This window comes from Pipistrellus hanaki (assembly GCF_964339955.1).
Source record: "Pipistrellus hanaki genome assembly, chromosome: 1".
In the NCBI taxonomy this organism is placed as follows: Eukaryota; Metazoa; Chordata; class Mammalia; order Chiroptera; family Vespertilionidae; genus Pipistrellus; species Pipistrellus hanaki.
The window spans coordinates 29,149,827-29,167,528 of record NC_140503.1 but is presented as its reverse complement, the minus strand read 5'-3'; the positions used below and the strand labels follow the sequence as shown (position 1 = coordinate 29,167,528).

Sequence of the window (17,702 nt, the reverse complement as noted above, 5' to 3'; positions counted from 1 at the left end):
CCAAAACCGGTTTGGCTCAGTGGATAGAGCATCGGCCTGCAGACTGAAAGGTCCCAGGTTCGATTCCGGGCAAGGGCATGTACCTTGGTTGCGGGCACATCCCCAATAGGGGGTGTGCAAGAGACAGCTGGTCGATGTTTCTCTCTCATCGACGTTTCTAACTCTCTATCCCTCTCAATTCTTCTCTATGTAAAATCAATGAAATATATTAAAAAAAAAAAAAAAAAAAAAAGGAAAGAAAGAAACATAAATAACAACAGATGCTTCTCTCACCACATTTAGGAAATTTCAAGAAGCCTTGTCAGAAGCCAGTGATGAAAACCAAATGTATATATTGCATACACCTCGGAGTCATTTAGGGACTCAATTCTGATGATCTCTTATTCCGGTCCAGTGATAACAGGCAAAAATGACATTCGGGAGTTTATTCAAAAATCGCACACTGTTGTTAATCGGAGTTGGTTATCAGTGTTGTAAAGGGAAGCTTTCTCCCTCCGATGGGCAGTTCTGCATGCAGACATGTGCTACTAGGCCTAGCTAAAACAGGGGGCCACTGTACCTCCATCCCCGCCTCTGCCTGCCTGGCCTTCCCTCTAGCCTTCCCTCTCTAGATGCATTCTCCGCTGAGGACAGAGAAGGAAAACAGTGACGCATGGCGGAGTCACTCAAAATCGGACTCACTCTTCCGTGCAGCGACTCTGTCCATTAGCACAAATAACGCTGCTAAACGGCTCCCTCTCCAAACAAAGCCCGCCCCCAAAAGAGGAGTCAGGGAGTGTTTTTCCACTTGATCTTTGGGAAACTCTCCCAAACAAATGCGTTTCTCCTTTATAATTAGTGCAGGAGGACGCAGATCAGATTTTGTTTCTAGGCCACAGCCAATGGGCCGTTTGTTCAGGTTTCTTTTTATCTCCTGAAACCCGCATTCTTCGCGTGGAACTAGAACCCTCCTCTCTGAAAGAAGCGGAGCTCTGCGGGGCTTGTCTCATTACATGAAAGCAGACACTTCTTGGGCTTTTAGTGGCCTTGAGTCATTGTGATGATAATGTAGGAAGAAGCAGAAATGGCAACAAGTTATTAGCAAAACAACCAAAAAAAAAGAGAGAGAGAGAAAGAGAGAGAAACTTCTTTGAAACTTTTTGCTACTTGCAGCTTTTTAGATCAAGGCTGCCACTGCGATCCCGTTAAATCCGAGAGGTCCTTTAGACGCGGGAGCTGTTGTAATGTCTCCTCGGGACAATGGTTTTGACACCGGGACGCGATATCAAGTTTAATGCTTACAAATTAGAAAGCATCATCTGACCAACAGGAGTATCTCCCAGGCTTAATCGGCTTGTACCCATAGCGAGGTTTTTGTCATGCAAAATGCGCTCATTGAAATCATAGGGATGCGCTGCAAAGCCGCTTTTATTTTGAGAGGCAAACGCCTCCCCAGGCCTGTGAGTACTGAAACTTTCTCGCGATGTTTTTAGGAGCTCCAAAGCACCTTTGAGAAAGGGAAGCTAGCCTTGGAGAATATTATGGAAAAGCTCCGAATCAAGTATTCCGAAATGTACACCATAGTTCCCGCAGAGGTTGACGCACAGGTGGAAGAATGCAGAAAAGCGCTGGAGGACCTGGAGGAGAAGGTAATCATAACGATTGTACCAATGTTGTTGTTTATGGTGTTGAATGAATAGGAAGGAGAGATGCCACTTAGTATTATATTTTCCTTTGCCTTGATTTCAGCTATACTTGTTGTTACAGAGTTTGGTTAAGTGACAGTTTTGTGAATCGAATACTAAGATGAAATCGCTCTAAAGAAGTGACATAAAAAAACCTCCACAGAATTAGGTAATCTGTTGATGTGTAGCTGTCAAGATGCTTCGTTTTTCTTCTCTTGTATTTAAAAATAGGTATGGGTTATCTTTCACTTGTCTTTTAAAAAAAAAAAAAAAAAAACCTGGACAATCGGTTTAAAATTACAGACATGAGAAATATGTTGTTTTAAAACGTATTCCCTGTATATTTTTAAATAAGCAACCAAGGGCAGTAAGGATACACATTTCACATGACACTAGGCATAGCACTTCGCACACAGTGTCTTCCTAACGATGGTGCTCACACAGTCCTCATACATTGTACCTGGGCGCCTCTTTCCACCCGAGAGTGAAGGAATGGGTACTGTTTCATAGTCCAGGCATAGGAATCCAGCAAGGCCATGTTATAGAATCCTAAAAAGGCAGGTCGAATCCTGCAGAACTAAATTCTGTTCTATTTGGCATCCACAGAAGGATTTTTGTATTGCTTTTTAGAGCCAAGAACACTTGTAACTTAGTTAATTAAATAGACCTTAAGTGCACACAAAATAAGATTTCAAACTTAGTTGACTTCTAACACAGATTTCTTGGGGAAATCCGACCTCTGTAAAAATCATGTAAACTCCTAATGTATAGGTACAAGAAATCTTGTTGCCTTCACATGCAATAGTATCTGTTATGAGGTACTTTCCCAAGAATCATGTGCTATTGATTTTATTTTAAGAGAATACAGGATGTTTTGAGAGAAAACTAGATTGGTTCTTGTGACTACCTCCTGTGAAATATCCCTAACCAAGTGAAGGAATGAACCAAATCTGTCTTGATTTTTAACGTTGAACAGTCCCACGGTAGCTTGTGTGTGTGTGGCAAACACAGCAGGTTTTTATGGTGTGATGTGGATGAAGGATCCAGGCTGCAGATGCCGGGCCATTCTGTGACGTTCTGACGGCAATGTCCTTTTCCTAAATCTCCGTCTCTCCTAATACTCCTAAAGGATGGTCATTACTGCCCAGGGAATAACTGCCCTACGTATCAGAAAACTTCATGGTATGGGCATTCGTTCCATAACAATAAAAAGTTATACAGTGACGAAAAACCCAGCGCAGGATTCATTTTCTCCCCTCTAAAATTCCTGACTGGGCTGTATGGTCCGTGAAATAAGTTATCTTACCAAAGAATCAACAGCTTGATGTTGTGCAAAGAGCCTGGACTACAGAGTCCGGCAATCCGAGGCGTCTAGGGACAAGTTCAGCTTCTTCTTTGATATCTGAACTTAATTTAAACAAGTCACCCAGCCTGAGTGTAGCTTCTGCGTCTGTATACTATTTTTACTGGGATGTTCTAGTCTCGGTGGTGGTGCAGATACAGCGGTGTTTAAAAGAGTTAAAGGACTGCGTACAAGCATAAATTATTACTTACTTATTGAGTGGCTGCTGGAAGAAAACCTTATCAACATAGCCTAAAAATTAAGCAGGCACATGAACTAATCAGGTTTTTTAAAAAATGACACATTCAGCATTCATTTATTACCTTTCCTAGTCCAGGTTACATTCTTAAGAAAACCATGCAGGTAGAAAATTACACCATTCAGTTAGAGTTCTGAGTCCCGTGAAAACAGTCTGGAAATGCTCACACAGAGGATACTAAGCTTTGTGCATCCTCAAGGTGGTTTTACCCTCAAGACTGTGAAGACAGGAATTACATTTTGAAAGTCAGCTTGAGAATAAGTTTGATTTTATGGAAAACAGTTCTGGGCAGAGGATTTTCTCATAAAACGGAGAGAGACTGTATAATAAATGATTTATCTCTGAGGAATTCTTTCATTATCATTTGCTCCACTGGGGTATGTGTCAAACAGTCCACTCAGTAGTTTTGGCCAACATCACACATAGCTGTAAGTTATTCTGTGGATTACATTCAACAAATTTGTATTTGTGATTCCTTTCTCTCTCTCTCTCTCTCTCTCTCTCTCTCTCTCTCTCTCGGTTGGATTTAACAGATCGGGTGGGCACAGCTGCCATTTCCTCATCTGCTAATGTGCCCTCTCATTAACGCATTAGCCAGTATGATTTGGCATTTTCCCCAGAACTGTTAAAAGATTTTTTTTTTTATAAGTAAAGGCATATAACAGTGTGGCTAACCCTTTTATCATTTGAACCTGGGAATAGAGTGCAGAAAACAGTTTCTAACTAAACCAAATGTGCCTGTCTCCCACCGTCACAGATTAGCAACGAAGTCTTGAAAAGTTCACCATCATACGCAATGAGTAGAAAAATAGATGAAATTAACGAGGGACTTCACAAGGTTGAAAAGATGTTGCAGCAGAAAAGCAAAAGTATTGAGAAAGCTCAAGAAATTCAAAAGGTAACATTCTCCTTTAACTTCCTCCAGCATTTGGTGTTGCCCCTGTTCATCAGCACGGGGTGTGCTTTTGGGATTAATCTGACCTACAGAGATCCTAACCCAGATCCAAAGGGCGGCCTCATCCTGAGAAAAGCGTGGTGGGGAAGAATTGTTATCAGTTTTTTCATGGTGGGAATATAACAACCCCCTGAGAGCCTGTGATTGCGAACTGGCCTTTTCACAAGTAAAGGAGAGTCAGGATCTTATCTTGGTTAGACTGATATAAAAATCTTATCCTATCTAATAAAAGAATAACACGCAAATTAACCATCACTCCGTTACACCCACAAGTCATGCCCACCAGCCAATCAGGAGTGAGTATGCAAATTAACCCAACCAAGATGGCTGCAGCCATGGAGCAAGTGAATGGCTTGGGTTTCCCCAGCAATGGAGGAAGCCAAGCTATCCACACACCCTGGCAGGCCCAGGCGTCCACTCAAGGCTACAAAGTTTCAATTATAGAAGATAAATCTCATATACCAGGGCCTCTGTTTGGGTCTCCATGGGGCGTGGCTGGCCTGCAAACCATCATAGGCCCCTCGCCCAGGCTGCCCCCCGGCCCCAAGGGAACCTCCATCTTGATCTGGGACACCCTTCAGGGAAACCCAGTGGGCCCCCACCTGTGCACCAGACCTCTATCCTATCTAATAAAAGAATAATATGCAGATTGACTGTCATTCCAACCCACAAGATGGCTGCCCCCATGTGGACACAAGATGGTCACCACAAGATGGCCAGCAGGGGAGGGCAGTAGGGGGCGATCAAGCCTGCAGGGAAGGGCAGTTAGGGGCAAACAGGCTGGCAGGGGAGCAGTTAGCCATCAATCAGGCTGGCAGGGGAGTGGCTAGGGGGTGATCAGGCTGGAAGGCAGAAGCAGTTAAGGGCGACCAGGAAGGCAGGCAGGCAAGCAGTTGGGAGCCAGCAGTCCTGGATTATGAGAGGGATGATCCTACCGGGATTGGCCCTAAATGGGTAGTTGGACATCCCTCGAGGTATCCTAGATTGGAGAGGGTGCAGGCTAGGCTGAGGGACGGACACACACCCCCGTGCATGAACTTCGTGCACTGGGCCTCTAGTAAATACATTAAATATATAAAACAAAGGCTAACGTGTTCCTATGTTGGAGCATTTCTTAGAGTTTTTGGTTTTCTAAAGTGAAATATTACTGGAGGATAAAATATGGAACATTTATGACACTTACTTGGTAGGCAAATAATAATGCAATAACCATAAAAATATTTCAGTAGGATTTGAATAGTTTTAGCAGCTTTTCTTTAGACTGCAAGGGGAAACAAGAAAATAGAAATTCCAATTTTATTTTCCCTGTAAACAGTCTTAGGAAATAAAGTCTTAGATAAAACTGTACGGTAACATCATAGATCCCCTCTAAACTCCCAAGCAAACCTGCATATAGAGAGCATTCTTATTCCAATCTACATTTTAAGGAAACTTTCTAATATAAATGGAGACTTTTAAAAATAGGCCCGAATATGGCTCGCCATTGGACAAAATCTTGGACTCTTAGTAAACAGAGGAATCTCATTGAAGCAATTCGATTTCCTCATTTCTAGAAATTGTGTTCTAAAGCAAACATTAAGTGAGAATTAAATATAGTACCTTTGAGACATCCTCTGGCCAGACAGGTCCAGGTTGGAATTGAACCTATCCGCTTCTTGAGCCCAACGTGGTTGCTGCCCATCCCTGAAGGTAGAATTTGCAGTGACTGCATTCATCCTGAGTTCAAACCGGCACTTCCTTTCTAGTAGTTTTATTTTTTGTACTTAATACAAATTGTCTTCTAGAAAGTACACGTGTGTCCCCGTCTAAAGAGGTTTAAATATTAACTGAAGCCCTTTACAAACATAATGTTAACTCTTCCCTCTTGAAAGATGAGGGTTGTGTTGACCTTGTTTGGTGTCATTCATCTCCGGACGAGTCCCCAGGTCTTCCCGCTCCCTCACCGCTCATTGTCCTGAAGTGAATGCTGTTGGGGCTCAGGCACCTCAGGAAGAGCGTTTTGTTTTGTTTTTTCAGTTTAGGTCATGCATGATGGCCGGGTATACGTGAGTAACTGTGCCTGCGGGATTGTTCTGGTGGCATTTATAAGTGCCAGCAGAGTGGGAACACTAGGAAGGCACCCGGTGAGCCTTGATGCCTGCATTCAGATGGCCTCGTGCTTTCCCTCCACAGGAAATGTGGGATGAGCTAGACCTCTGGCATTCCGAGCTCAACGAGCTGGACGCGGAGGTGCACGACATCGTGGAGCAGGACCCGGGGCAGGCTCAGGAGTGGATGGACCGCCTGGTGGTGCCTTTCCAGCAGTACCAGCAGGTGTCCCAGAGAGCGGAGGCCAGAACCTCGCAGCTGAACAAGGTGCGGCGGGAACGGGCTGGCTGCACAGAGCAGGCGGTGGTGTCGGATTGGTTGTAAGACAACACGAAAGTCAGCTTCCCTCACAGCCACACGACAGGTTCAGGTGGGCACCGGGGGCACAGGTTTCGCTGCTGGCACAGGCGGGACGTCTAACTGGGCAGGCAGAGGAAGTATCCAGAAGTTGGATCCCAGCATTTCTGGCGGCTGGCGGAGGAGCCAGCAACAAGAAAAAACGTCATTCAGAACAGAACCCTTCTCTTTCCCCTCTAAGCAGGGTCGTGGGTGGGCGACCAGTGCCTGTGATGTAACAAGTATGATGCATGGTCCTAGTCTCATAGGTACCGGGCTATTATAGGACAAGGCCCAGGACAAGAGGGCAAAATATAAGTCTGATTTCCAGACTGAACTAATTGTGGGAACCAGACTAAGGCTAACGGAAAACCCTTGCTGAGGCCCGGAGCTTTGGGGTAGAACGTAAGTCCTTTCCAGCTACGGTCAGGATCCGTCTTAAAAGTTGGAAGGGTTGGAACTGGAGGGGGTGGGCCTACAACTAAAAGCCACAAATTCTTCATTCAAGAATCAGGCCAGCCCGTGTGGCTCAGTGGTTGAGTGTCGACCTATGTATGAACCAGGAGGTCACAGTTTAATTCCTGGTCCGCATGCCGGGGTCTGCGGACTCGATCCCCAGTAGGGGGTGTGCATGTGGCAGCCCATCAATAAATCTCTCTCATCCTTGATGTTTCTATCTCTTCCTTCCTCTCCCTTCATCTCTCTGAAATCAATTTAAAAAAACACACAACAACAACATTAAAAGAAAAAGAATCATTCAACTCAGGTAGCGAGCATCAGTCAGACTGAGCTTGGCACCACCTCTCTTTCACAGGCCACCGTGAAGATGGAGGAATATCATGACCTTTTGAAAAGCACCGAGGCCTGGATAGAAAACAACCGTCGTTTGCTGGCTAACCCTGCTGACTATGACTCTTCAAAGACACTGAGTCACCACGCCAGCACCCTTCAGGTAATGTTCCTCCGTGTTTCCTGGGTGCATAGAACGTCCAGAATGATCAGTGGCTCTGCTAACCGTCATGCTGCTTCTGCCCCCACTGCCCCCACCCGCCTTTTCTCCGAAAACCACTTTCTCTTCATCCACACCAGAAGGCAGAAGGGAGTTTGGAAGACTGGCAGGCCCTAGACAGGGCTTTTGGAGACCAGGGTCTTGTTCTTTCTGTCCTGGTAACTACCACGTGACTTTGTGGGTAATTTATCGTCTCCTCCATGGGCCTTGCTTCCTCCGACTGTGAAGACTGTTGTTCTGCATGATGATGGTTTTGGTTGGCAGAATCCTGCCGTGGCTCCCGATAGTCTTGTCCCCTGGTGGACATGACCGTATAAAACCTGCCTCTTGAGTGTGGGCAGGAATATGAGTATGTGGTGAGGTGGCCACTCCCTCGAATAGGTTACATTATCATATTACTAAGGTAATGGGACACTTACTCTCACGCGTACATGATTAATCATGGTTATATGGCCATTAGACTCCCTGGTCGCAGAATGGAGAGAGATTCTCCTGCTGGCTTGAGGAAGTAAGCTGCCTTATGATGAGGGCTGTGGCTTAGGATTCCAGAGCAGCCTCTAGCAGCTGAGAGAGTGACCCCTGGTCAACAGCCAGCAAGATAATTGGGATCTCGGCCCTACTCCGGAGTTCTGCCCGCAGCCTGGACGAACTTGGAGGAGAAACACGTGCTCCAGATGGCACCTCCATTGCAGCCTCGTAACCTCCTGAGCAGAACACCAACCCAATCTGGTTCTGGACTCTTGAGCCATGGAACCTGCAAGATGATAAATTTGTTTAATTTTGAGGCTGCCGAGTGTGTGGTAATTAGTTACACAGCATTAACCAACATGTCCCTTATTCCCACTAATTCTAGCATGCCGTGGTTCCAGATTTCCTGTCCTTCCAGGTGCTACGCAGGGGCCCCGTCTCCTTGCTGGCTTACAGAGACAACACAAGTGGAAGTATTTTTCTATTCGGGGCAGGGGCTGTGAGATCTTCCAGCTGCCAAGAATTGACTTCAGTTTGATTATGAAGGCACTAGTGGCTTGGTACATGAAATTCGTGCATGGGTGGGGTCCCTAGACCTAGCCAGTGATCAGGACCAATCAGGACCTTCTAGCTGCTGGCAGGGGCCTTCCTTTCAGCTGCCAGCCAGGGCCTTCTTTCATTCTGGGCCGCGCCCTGGTGGTCAGTGCCCATCATAGCGAGTGATCAAACTCCCAGTCTCTTGGTGGAACCCCAGAGGGGACACTTTGCATATTAGCCACACACACACACACACACACACACACACACACACACACAGTAGAGGCCCGGTGCACGAATTTGTGCATGGGTGGGGTCCTTCCACCTGGCCGGTGATCAGGGCCCATCGGGGCTGTGGGAGGTTGGCTGTAGGAGCTCACTGATTACCAGGGTGTGGCTCCTGCATTAAGCATCTGCCGCCTGGTGGTCAGTGCACATCATAGCGACCAGTTGTTCGGTCACTTAGGTTTTATGTGTGTGTGTGTGTGTGTGTGTATATAAAGGCCCAGTTCACAAACTTCATGCACAGATGAGGTCCCTACAACTGGCCAGTGATTAGGGCCCATTCGGGCCTTCCAGCTGCCAGCTTCCAGAGGGGCCTTTCTTCATTCTGCACCATCCCCCTAGTGGTCAGCACACGTCATAGTGAGTGATCAAACTCCTGGTCTCGCGGTTGAACTGAGGGGAGCACTCTGCATATTGGCCTTTTATATATATAAAGATAGATATTTCACTTCTCTCATACTAATTAGCCATGAGTAAGACTCTCTCAGGAAAAAAATTATTGTATAACTTTTAGAGTAATCAGACCTCAAAGTTGATCCTACTCCTGTTTGTACCTGTAGGATAGATAGCACCTGTGTTCCTAAGAGAACAACTGCCTTCAGACCTCCCTGGTGTTTCAGATATGTTGGCATGTTTTACCACTAAGTACTCCTAAGGGAATAACTACAGAGATGCTACATTTTCACCCATGTTCTTCTTTTCTTCCCCTTGCCTGTGATTTCTGCCTCCACATCCCCCTTTATTTTAAATCACCTGTGTTTTTCAACGTATTAAGGAGGTTGCAAAGACAAAAGAGAGAAATGATGCCTTTTCCCTCAAATGTTTATTGTAAGTTTAAAAATAAAGCAATACAAAAGTGAACTCAGGCCGAAGCATTTGGGCTTTGCTGCTTCCTACTGACACAAATGTAAAAGTGTGCAAGCATCTCTCATTTGCTGGCCTTTGTGAGCTAGAGCTGAGAGAACTCTAGTTTATGAGCTTAGAAGTAGGGAGAAGGAGAGATGAAGGCTGATTTCCCACAGAATGTAGCCGAATTAATCCCCCAACGGAAAATAAGTCGCAAATAACTACTCACGTGTGAAAACCACATGTTATCCCTGTTTTGAAAATAGTTGTTGTTCTTTTTGGGTACACTTTTGCATTTTTCTAGCATTTCCGGGAATAATTTTTAAAATGACTCTTAACGGTATCAAAACTCTCAACTGAGCTTTAAAAGTCTGTTTCTATTGCACTCTAACTTTCTAGGCGGGGTGTATTTGTTAAGATGGGTTTTTATAACCTAAAGATACTGTATATAGCCAAAGACTGCTGTTGTAATGAAGAATCAGAGGAACATAAATTTCATTGTAAAAATGGGAAAACAACTTTTTTTTTTTTAAATCAACTAAGTTAAGGTATAATTTAGATTTAGTAAGATACACCTATTTTAATTCTCAGCTAGATGAATTTTTTAGATGCGTTTTGATGAAGGCATGCAGTTATATAACCACCACTACCACCAATGCCAGACCCTCCCGTCACCTGGAGAAGTTTCCTCATGCACCCCCGCAGGCGGTCCTCTCCCCCACCTTCAGCCTGCGTCACCGCTTACTCGTTGCCTCCTGTTACTGTAGTTTTGCCTTTTGTACAACATCCTGTAAATAGAATCATACAGTATGTAGAATTTTGTACCTGACTTCTTAGACTTAGCATAATGTTTTTGAGGCTCATGCAGTTTGTTAGATTTATAGGTCGTTTATTCTTTTTTTTTTTAATTTTTTTGTTTACCTATTTTTGTTGATTTCAGAGAGGAAGGGAGAGAGAGAGAGAGAAACATCAATCAATGATGAGTGATAATCATTGATTGGCTGCCTTCTGCACACTCCACACTGGAGATCCATGTGCCCTTGACGGGTATCGAACCTGGGACCCTTCAGTCTGCAGGTTGATGCTTTATCCACTGGCTAGAGTGGTCCTTTATTCTTTTGATTGCTGAACAGTATTCCAGTAATGGGAAAATAGGCCATGTCTTTATCCCTTCACCAGGTAATGGACGTTTGAGTTGTTTCATGTCTTGGTGCATGTGTTCGATATCTGTTGACGTGTAGCACATTACTCCAGAAGTTAGCGGCTTAAAACAACAAGCACTCAGTATCTCACAGTTAATGTGGGTCAGGAATCCAGGCATGGCTTCCCCGAGTGCCTCTGGCTCAACGTCTCTCAGGAGAAGCAGCCCAGGTGTTGGCCATGGCTGTGGGCTGGCCAGAAGGCTCACTTTGGTTAGGGAGGGGGCAGGATTCACATCTAAGTTCATACATAGGCCTCCTCAGACCCACTTCCATGCACAGCCGTGCGGGCCTCCCCACAAGGCTGCCTCACCTCATGGCAGCTGACTTAGCAACCTTAAAGAGAGTGAGAGGGAGCTCCTAAGACAGAAACAGCCTTTCTAGACTCTAATCTTGGAAACAACACCACCTCCTTGCTTCTGCTGTGTTTTATTAGAAGTAAATCAACGCCCTAGCCGACTTGGCTCAGTGGATAGAGCATCAGCCTGCGAACTGAAGGGTCCCAGGTTTGATTCCAGCCAAGGGCACATGTCGTGGTTGTGGGCACAATCCCCAGTAGGGGGCATGCAGGAGGCAACCTATCAAATGATTCTCTCTCATCATTGATGTTTTATCTCTCTCCTTCTCTCTTCCTCTCTGAAATCAATAAAGAAAAAAATTTATTGATTTCAGAGAGGAAGTTATCTGAAAGACAATATGGAGAGAATGAAAAGAATCACTGAGCCCAGTGTTGATAAGAGCATGAATACCAGGAAGTGATCACTGAGGGCCAACTTAGAAGCTTCCTACCTCAGGCCTTTCTGCGCACAGATGCTGTGAACGTTCATATTTAAATCTTTGTGTGGACATATGCTTTTGTGTCATTTCATTTGATAAATACCAAGGAGTATAATTGCTGGTTTTTGTGGTAAATATCTAACTTGATAAGAAACTGCCTAATGGTTTTCCAAAATGGCTGTAGCATCTTTCATTCCCACTGGCAATGTGAGTTCTAATTGCTCCATATTCTGGTTTGCATTTGATAGTATCTGTCTTTTAAATTCTAGCCTTTCTGGTGACATAGTGGTATCTCATTGTGATTTAAATGGCATTTCTCTAATGACTAATGATTTATGTATTTGAGAGTTTCTCCATGTGTGTGTTTGTTTGTTTTTTTTTTAACATTTTTACACTTCTTTTTTGAAGTGTTATTTCAATTTTTTTATTGCCCATTTTTAAATTTTTTCTGTCATTTTACTATTGAGTTGTTAGACTTATTTATAAAATATTCTAGAAACCAGTCCTTTAATAGATAAGTGATTTTAAAATATTTTCTCCCAGTTGGTGACTTTTCTTTTCATTCTCTCCACATAGTCTTTCAGATAACAAATGTTATTAATTTGATGAAATCCAATTTGTCAGTATTTTTCTTTTATGGATTATTCTTTTGTGTTATGTTTAAGAAATCTCACCCAAGGTCACAAGGATTTCTTTCTATCTTCTAGAAATTTAATGGTTTAACATACTTTAGATCCATGATCAAGTTAATGTTTGTACATGGTATAAGGCAAGAATTGATGTTCATTTTTTTCTAGTCGGATATCCAGTTATTCTAGCACCATTTGTTGAAGAGAGCACCATTTAATTACTTTGATGCCTGTTGAAAATCAGTTGACCTCATGTATGTGGGTTTATTTCTGGGCTCTCATGTTTTATTGATCTATGTGTCTATTCTTTCACCAAGGAGATAGTTTTGATTGCTATAGCTTTACAGTAAGTCTTGAAATCAGGTAGGGTACATTCTACAACTTAGTTATTTTTCAAATTTGTTTTTGGTTTTTGCATTTTTATTTAAATCTTAGAATCAGCTTGTTGATATCTACAAGGTCTGTTGGAATTTTTAGTGTGATTGCATTTATTCTGTAAATCAATTTGGCTAGAATTGACCTCTTAATGATATTGACTGTGCTAATCCAAGAACATAAAATATCTTTTTATTTACTTTTATCTCTTTAAAATTTCTCTCAGTGGTATTTGGTAGTCTTCATGTACAGGTCTTGCTTATAAATTGTTAAATTTATCCCTAAGTAGTTTATGGGGTTTTTTTTGTTTGTTTTTTTAATATATCTTATTGATTTTTTTACAAAGAGGAGGGGAGATAGATAGAGTTAGAAACATCGATGAGAGAGAAACCTGGGACCCTTCAGTACACAGGCCAACGCTCTATCCACCAAGCCAAATGGGCTAGGGCTAGTTTATGTTTTTTTGATGCTTTTCTAAATAGTATTATTGGTATAAAGCATTGGGGTTTTCAGTTTTGTTGTGTTTTTTTTTTAATGTTCTCCTCCTAGGATTTTAAATAAGGCCAATAAAGCATTCTTCGTAAGTTGATTACATTTAGAGGCTTATAATTGGAATTCTAGTATAAGTAAATGTTCTTTCCCATATCAGTTATTTTTTAATGGAATTACCTAAAGACTACGTTAGCAGATTGAACATTTCCAGTAGGTGGCTGAGATATTTTGAAATCCTTAAGTTTGAAAGTTGAGCCTTTATAATCATTAAAAGACAGAACATTATAAGGAGGAATGTCCAAGAAGTTCTATAAATGGGTGTTTTTTCACTCCTGTTTGATTATATCGCATAGAGGTCTCTTAGCATCAAGTTGTTCAGGTCAGCACATGCTCTGGGGATGCCTGAGGGAGCCGCGGCACCTGTGGTGAGGCCTGAGGTCACTGGCACTGGGCAGGGCTGGCAGACCCAGGAACGCCGTTTCCCCTCACCCCACTCGGTTATTCCTCTCAAACCCACCTTCCCAGAATTAGCAGTCCCACCCATGGGGAAGAGCCTGAAAGGCTTTATTAGCCCCAGTTCCACATTCCAGAGAGATGGCCTACAGGGCGTTTTCCTGGTCCTCATGATGAAGGATGGCTGGAGAGAAGGGTTATGTGGTGCAAAGTGGCCTCCGCTGTCAGCCTGGTTGGCAGACACTCAAAAGGCCGTCGGCAGTGAAGTTCAGTGTATTACTGCGAAACTGAAAATGACCAGGAGTTTCTAATGTGGAGGCAAATGAGCCTTCGATCTCGGATTTAAATTGTAATCAACTTTCAGTGTCTTTTTTGTTATTATCATCACATAATTGGTATCACATAGTTGTCCTCATCCCCCTATTCCCATTCCAAACCCCTCCCCATATATGTCCCCAACCCCCTGTTGTCCATAGCCACTGGTTAGGCTTATATGCATGCACACAAGTCCTTTGGTTGATCTCTCTCCATTACCCCTCTCCCCCACCCCCCAACCTTCCCTCTGAGGTTTGAGAGTCTGATCGCTGCTTCTCTTTCTCTGGCTTGACTCAGTTTTGGTTCTTACAAGGGTATTTCTTGGATCACATGATCTCACACATCTAGAGGAAATAATGAACAACAATAGTGTCTTAATGTTTCCCCCACCCCCGTTTGTTTCTCATTATGTAGATGGCTTTGGAAGATTCGGAACAGAAGCACAATCTTTTGCATTCCATTTTCACGGATCTAGAAGACCTGTCAGTGATTTTTGAAACCGATGACTTAGCACAGTCCATACAAGAGTTAAGCCGTCAGGTGGCAGCTTTACAGCAAAACATCATGGAGAGCCTGCCCCAGATCCAGCGAATGGCCTATGTGAGTTGGCACTCTGGAGATGTGATTTCTTATTTTTAATGTATGTTTCATTGAGTAAATTAGAGTTACTCTGCTAATCATCCACTAATTATAGGGAGGCACGTTGATCTGGTACTGTTTATCTTTCATGTGTGTTCTTATTTCTTAAATTATATTTCATTTGACTTTGCAACCTCTAGTGCAACTACAACAAAAAGTCATATCCACCTTCTGAGTCCAGAACCGGACTGCTTAAAGGGAAGAATCCTGATCAAATAAGCCCAGTGTTTTCTCTTTCTCTAAGAGGAGATATGGTTGAGGTAAAAGATTAGCAAAGAGGTTATTAAAACCGATAACCTCACAAATCTTCACCAATAGCAAATATTTATTGAGGGACTGCTATATGCCAGCCACAGGATTTTTAAATAACTTTATTTATTTTAGCTTGAGACATAATGCGGTGTTTACTTAAGGATTAATTACCATAGCAAAAGCAGGAACAGTCAGTCTTAGTTATTTATCTTTTGTTTCTCAATTACATTCCCTACACGACACTTAGGTAACCTCATGGAATAATAACATTAAATATTCTTAGTGATGCATATTCCAAAGGTTTTAAATGCTTCTACAAATTTTTATGGGAATTATCCTAAAATATTCAATACATTCTATACTTTTACATACCTTTTTCAATATAAGGTGCAGATAATAATTTCAATATGATTTAACTTTTCCTTATAATTTGGAAATATTACTATAAAGTTACTATACTTACTGCTTTACTCGTTTATAGTTGTGTTTTGTCCTATACTGAATGGCTCCAAACTGCTATATTTTGTCTATTTCTGTGTAGCTGTTTCTGTCCCCTTCACTATTAGCTTAACTTTTTAATTGCTTTGGTGTGTCAGCCTTGAGATCTGGTGGAAAGATCTGAAGGCCCTCTTACAGTGGGAGTGGACTTCAAAATGTGGGCTTTGTCTTATAGCACAAATCTCAGCATTTTCACTTTAAAATGCTTGGCCAAGTTCTAGAGGTCGACGTTGATAAGAGAATAACCCCCGGACAAATGACCTATTGTTTAAATTAATGGGAGTAAGTTTTAAAGTAGTCAGGGACTCTGACTGGCAAGGGCTCATTCGGGGATTGGCAGGAAAGCCCTGTCCCTTTTCCAGCTCCTTGTGTGTTCCGTTCCCAAGGGTGACTTTATCGTTTTACGTTAAGTGGTGGGAATGTATAAAATGCTAGGCCCACTTGAATTCGAGTGTTTAAACACATTCCAAAGATAAACCTAAAGAGATTATAGATCATGGGGGATTTGCTTAAAACTTAATTCAAATATACACTACAGACGGTCCCCAATTTACAATCATTTCACGTGAGATTTTTTATTTTGCGATGGTGTGAAAGGGATACACATTCAACAGAAACCATACTTCAGGTTTTGAATTTTGATCTTTTCCCAGCTAGCAACATGCAGTAAGATACTCTCTTGTGATGCTGAGCAGTGGCAGTGACCGCCCCACCCCTCCCAGATAGTTTTCCTACAGTGTTAGATATTTTGCCCAACTGTAGGCTCATGTAGGTATGCTGAGCATATTTAAGGCTCAGTCTGCTCTGACGTTTAGTAGGTTAGGTGTATTAAATGCATCTTTGACTTAACCACATTTTCAATTTACAATGGGTTTATAAAAGCACAACCTCATCATAAGTCAAGAAGCATCTGCACTTTTGCTCCCACAGTATAAGTAATTGAAAACTGGCTTTATGAGTTCAACGGTGTGTAAGCATTGCTTTGTAGTGTAGTATGCTATTAGTAGAATAACATTTTTTATTGAAAACACTCAGCATTATCTGAGTAGCATCTATTTAGTTTTTAAGAGCTATTTAGTGGCAAACGTATTTTGGTTAAATATGGAAAGAAAATGAATGGCAATAAATTGTGTTGTATAGATGATTAACCTACAGCATATACTGCATGAGTGTTTTTGTTTCTGAAACTCTAGGATGTGGTTGCTATTGAAACTGAGTTAAAATCAATGGAGAAAAGAGTTTCAAAAATCAAAGCTATTCTGTTATCAAAAGAAATATTTGATTTTTCACCAGAAGAACATCTCAAGCATGGGGAGGTAAGCATGGATCCTTATTTAAAGTATTTTCTCATACCACTTACAATGTTTATTTTTAGATAGTATGTAATAAAAAGTATGTAGTCTTGCTACAGTAATAGCACAGTAACTTTGCAAGAGATACTATGAATGACTATAAAAATTGTGTCTTAAATCATATAGTACTACCTATATGAAGATACTTTTCCTATAGGTTATTTTTTTCATTTCATTGCTTCTAAAAACTTCAAAGTTTGGAAATTTTGAAGGAAACCCTCGTTGTTTAATAGTCCAAGTAGCTTGAGACTCTAAGTCTGGAGAGCTGAGTTTCAGCCCCAACTATGCTCCTTTCTGGCTCTGTGACTCCGAGCTGTGAGTTAGCATTTCTTGGATTGTCTTTCATATCTGCACTCTGGCATTGCAGCTATTGCATTGGGCAGTTCCAATGTACATAGAGCCCCGAGCACTAACCAGCCCACAGATGGTGATTCGCCCAGTGGTTAGGAGCATGTGCCTGAGGTCAGGCGGACTGGGTTCTCATCCCAGCCCTGCTCTTGGCAATCTGACCGCAGCTCCAGTCTTCCAACTTCTGTGACCCAGTTTCTTCACCTGTGAAATGGCAGGTCTGATACCTGCCTCCCAGGGCAGATATGAGGACCCAATGAAAGGATCCCTAGGCAGTACTTTGCAAAGTGAACAATCTCCTCTCATGAATTGATTATGTATATCCACGTTTCTGTGGGTCCGGTGTCATTAAAGCAAAGTAATTACACCTTTGGGACATATCACTTTTGACAGGACAGTGCTGCTCATTCATAAGCATTTTTGGGGAACTCACTCTGTGGGGAGGCCCATGCTAGGTGCGGCTCCTGTGACAGCGCGTACGTGCAGTACCTGCTGCTGCACAGCTCACCGCCCGGAGACAATTCACAAAGCACAACAACAGTTCTACAGGGGGTGTCTGGGGAGCGGGGAGAGAAGGAAGGAAA

At 42.7% G+C, this 17,702-nt stretch overlaps 1 protein-coding gene across 4 annotated transcripts in view; it reads left to right on the top strand.

The window, feature by feature from the left end:
* The window catches only part of SYNE2 (spectrin repeat containing nuclear envelope protein 2), a 299,775-nt gene that overhangs the window by 170,869 nt on the left and 111,204 nt on the right, over positions 1 to 17,702 (top strand). For all 4 annotated transcript variants that reach the window (XM_084866238.1, XM_084866237.1, XM_084866235.1 and 1 more), the window contains 6 exons: positions 1,473 to 1,628; positions 4,023 to 4,163; positions 6,393 to 6,575; positions 7,459 to 7,596; positions 14,444 to 14,629; positions 16,612 to 16,734. In XM_084866238.1, coding sequence (XP_084722364.1) covers positions 1,473 to 1,628; positions 4,023 to 4,163; positions 6,393 to 6,575; positions 7,459 to 7,596; positions 14,444 to 14,629; positions 16,612 to 16,734 — 927 coding nt within the window. The remainder of the gene's footprint in view (positions 1 to 1,472; positions 1,629 to 4,022; positions 4,164 to 6,392; positions 6,576 to 7,458; positions 7,597 to 14,443; positions 14,630 to 16,611; positions 16,735 to 17,702) is intronic.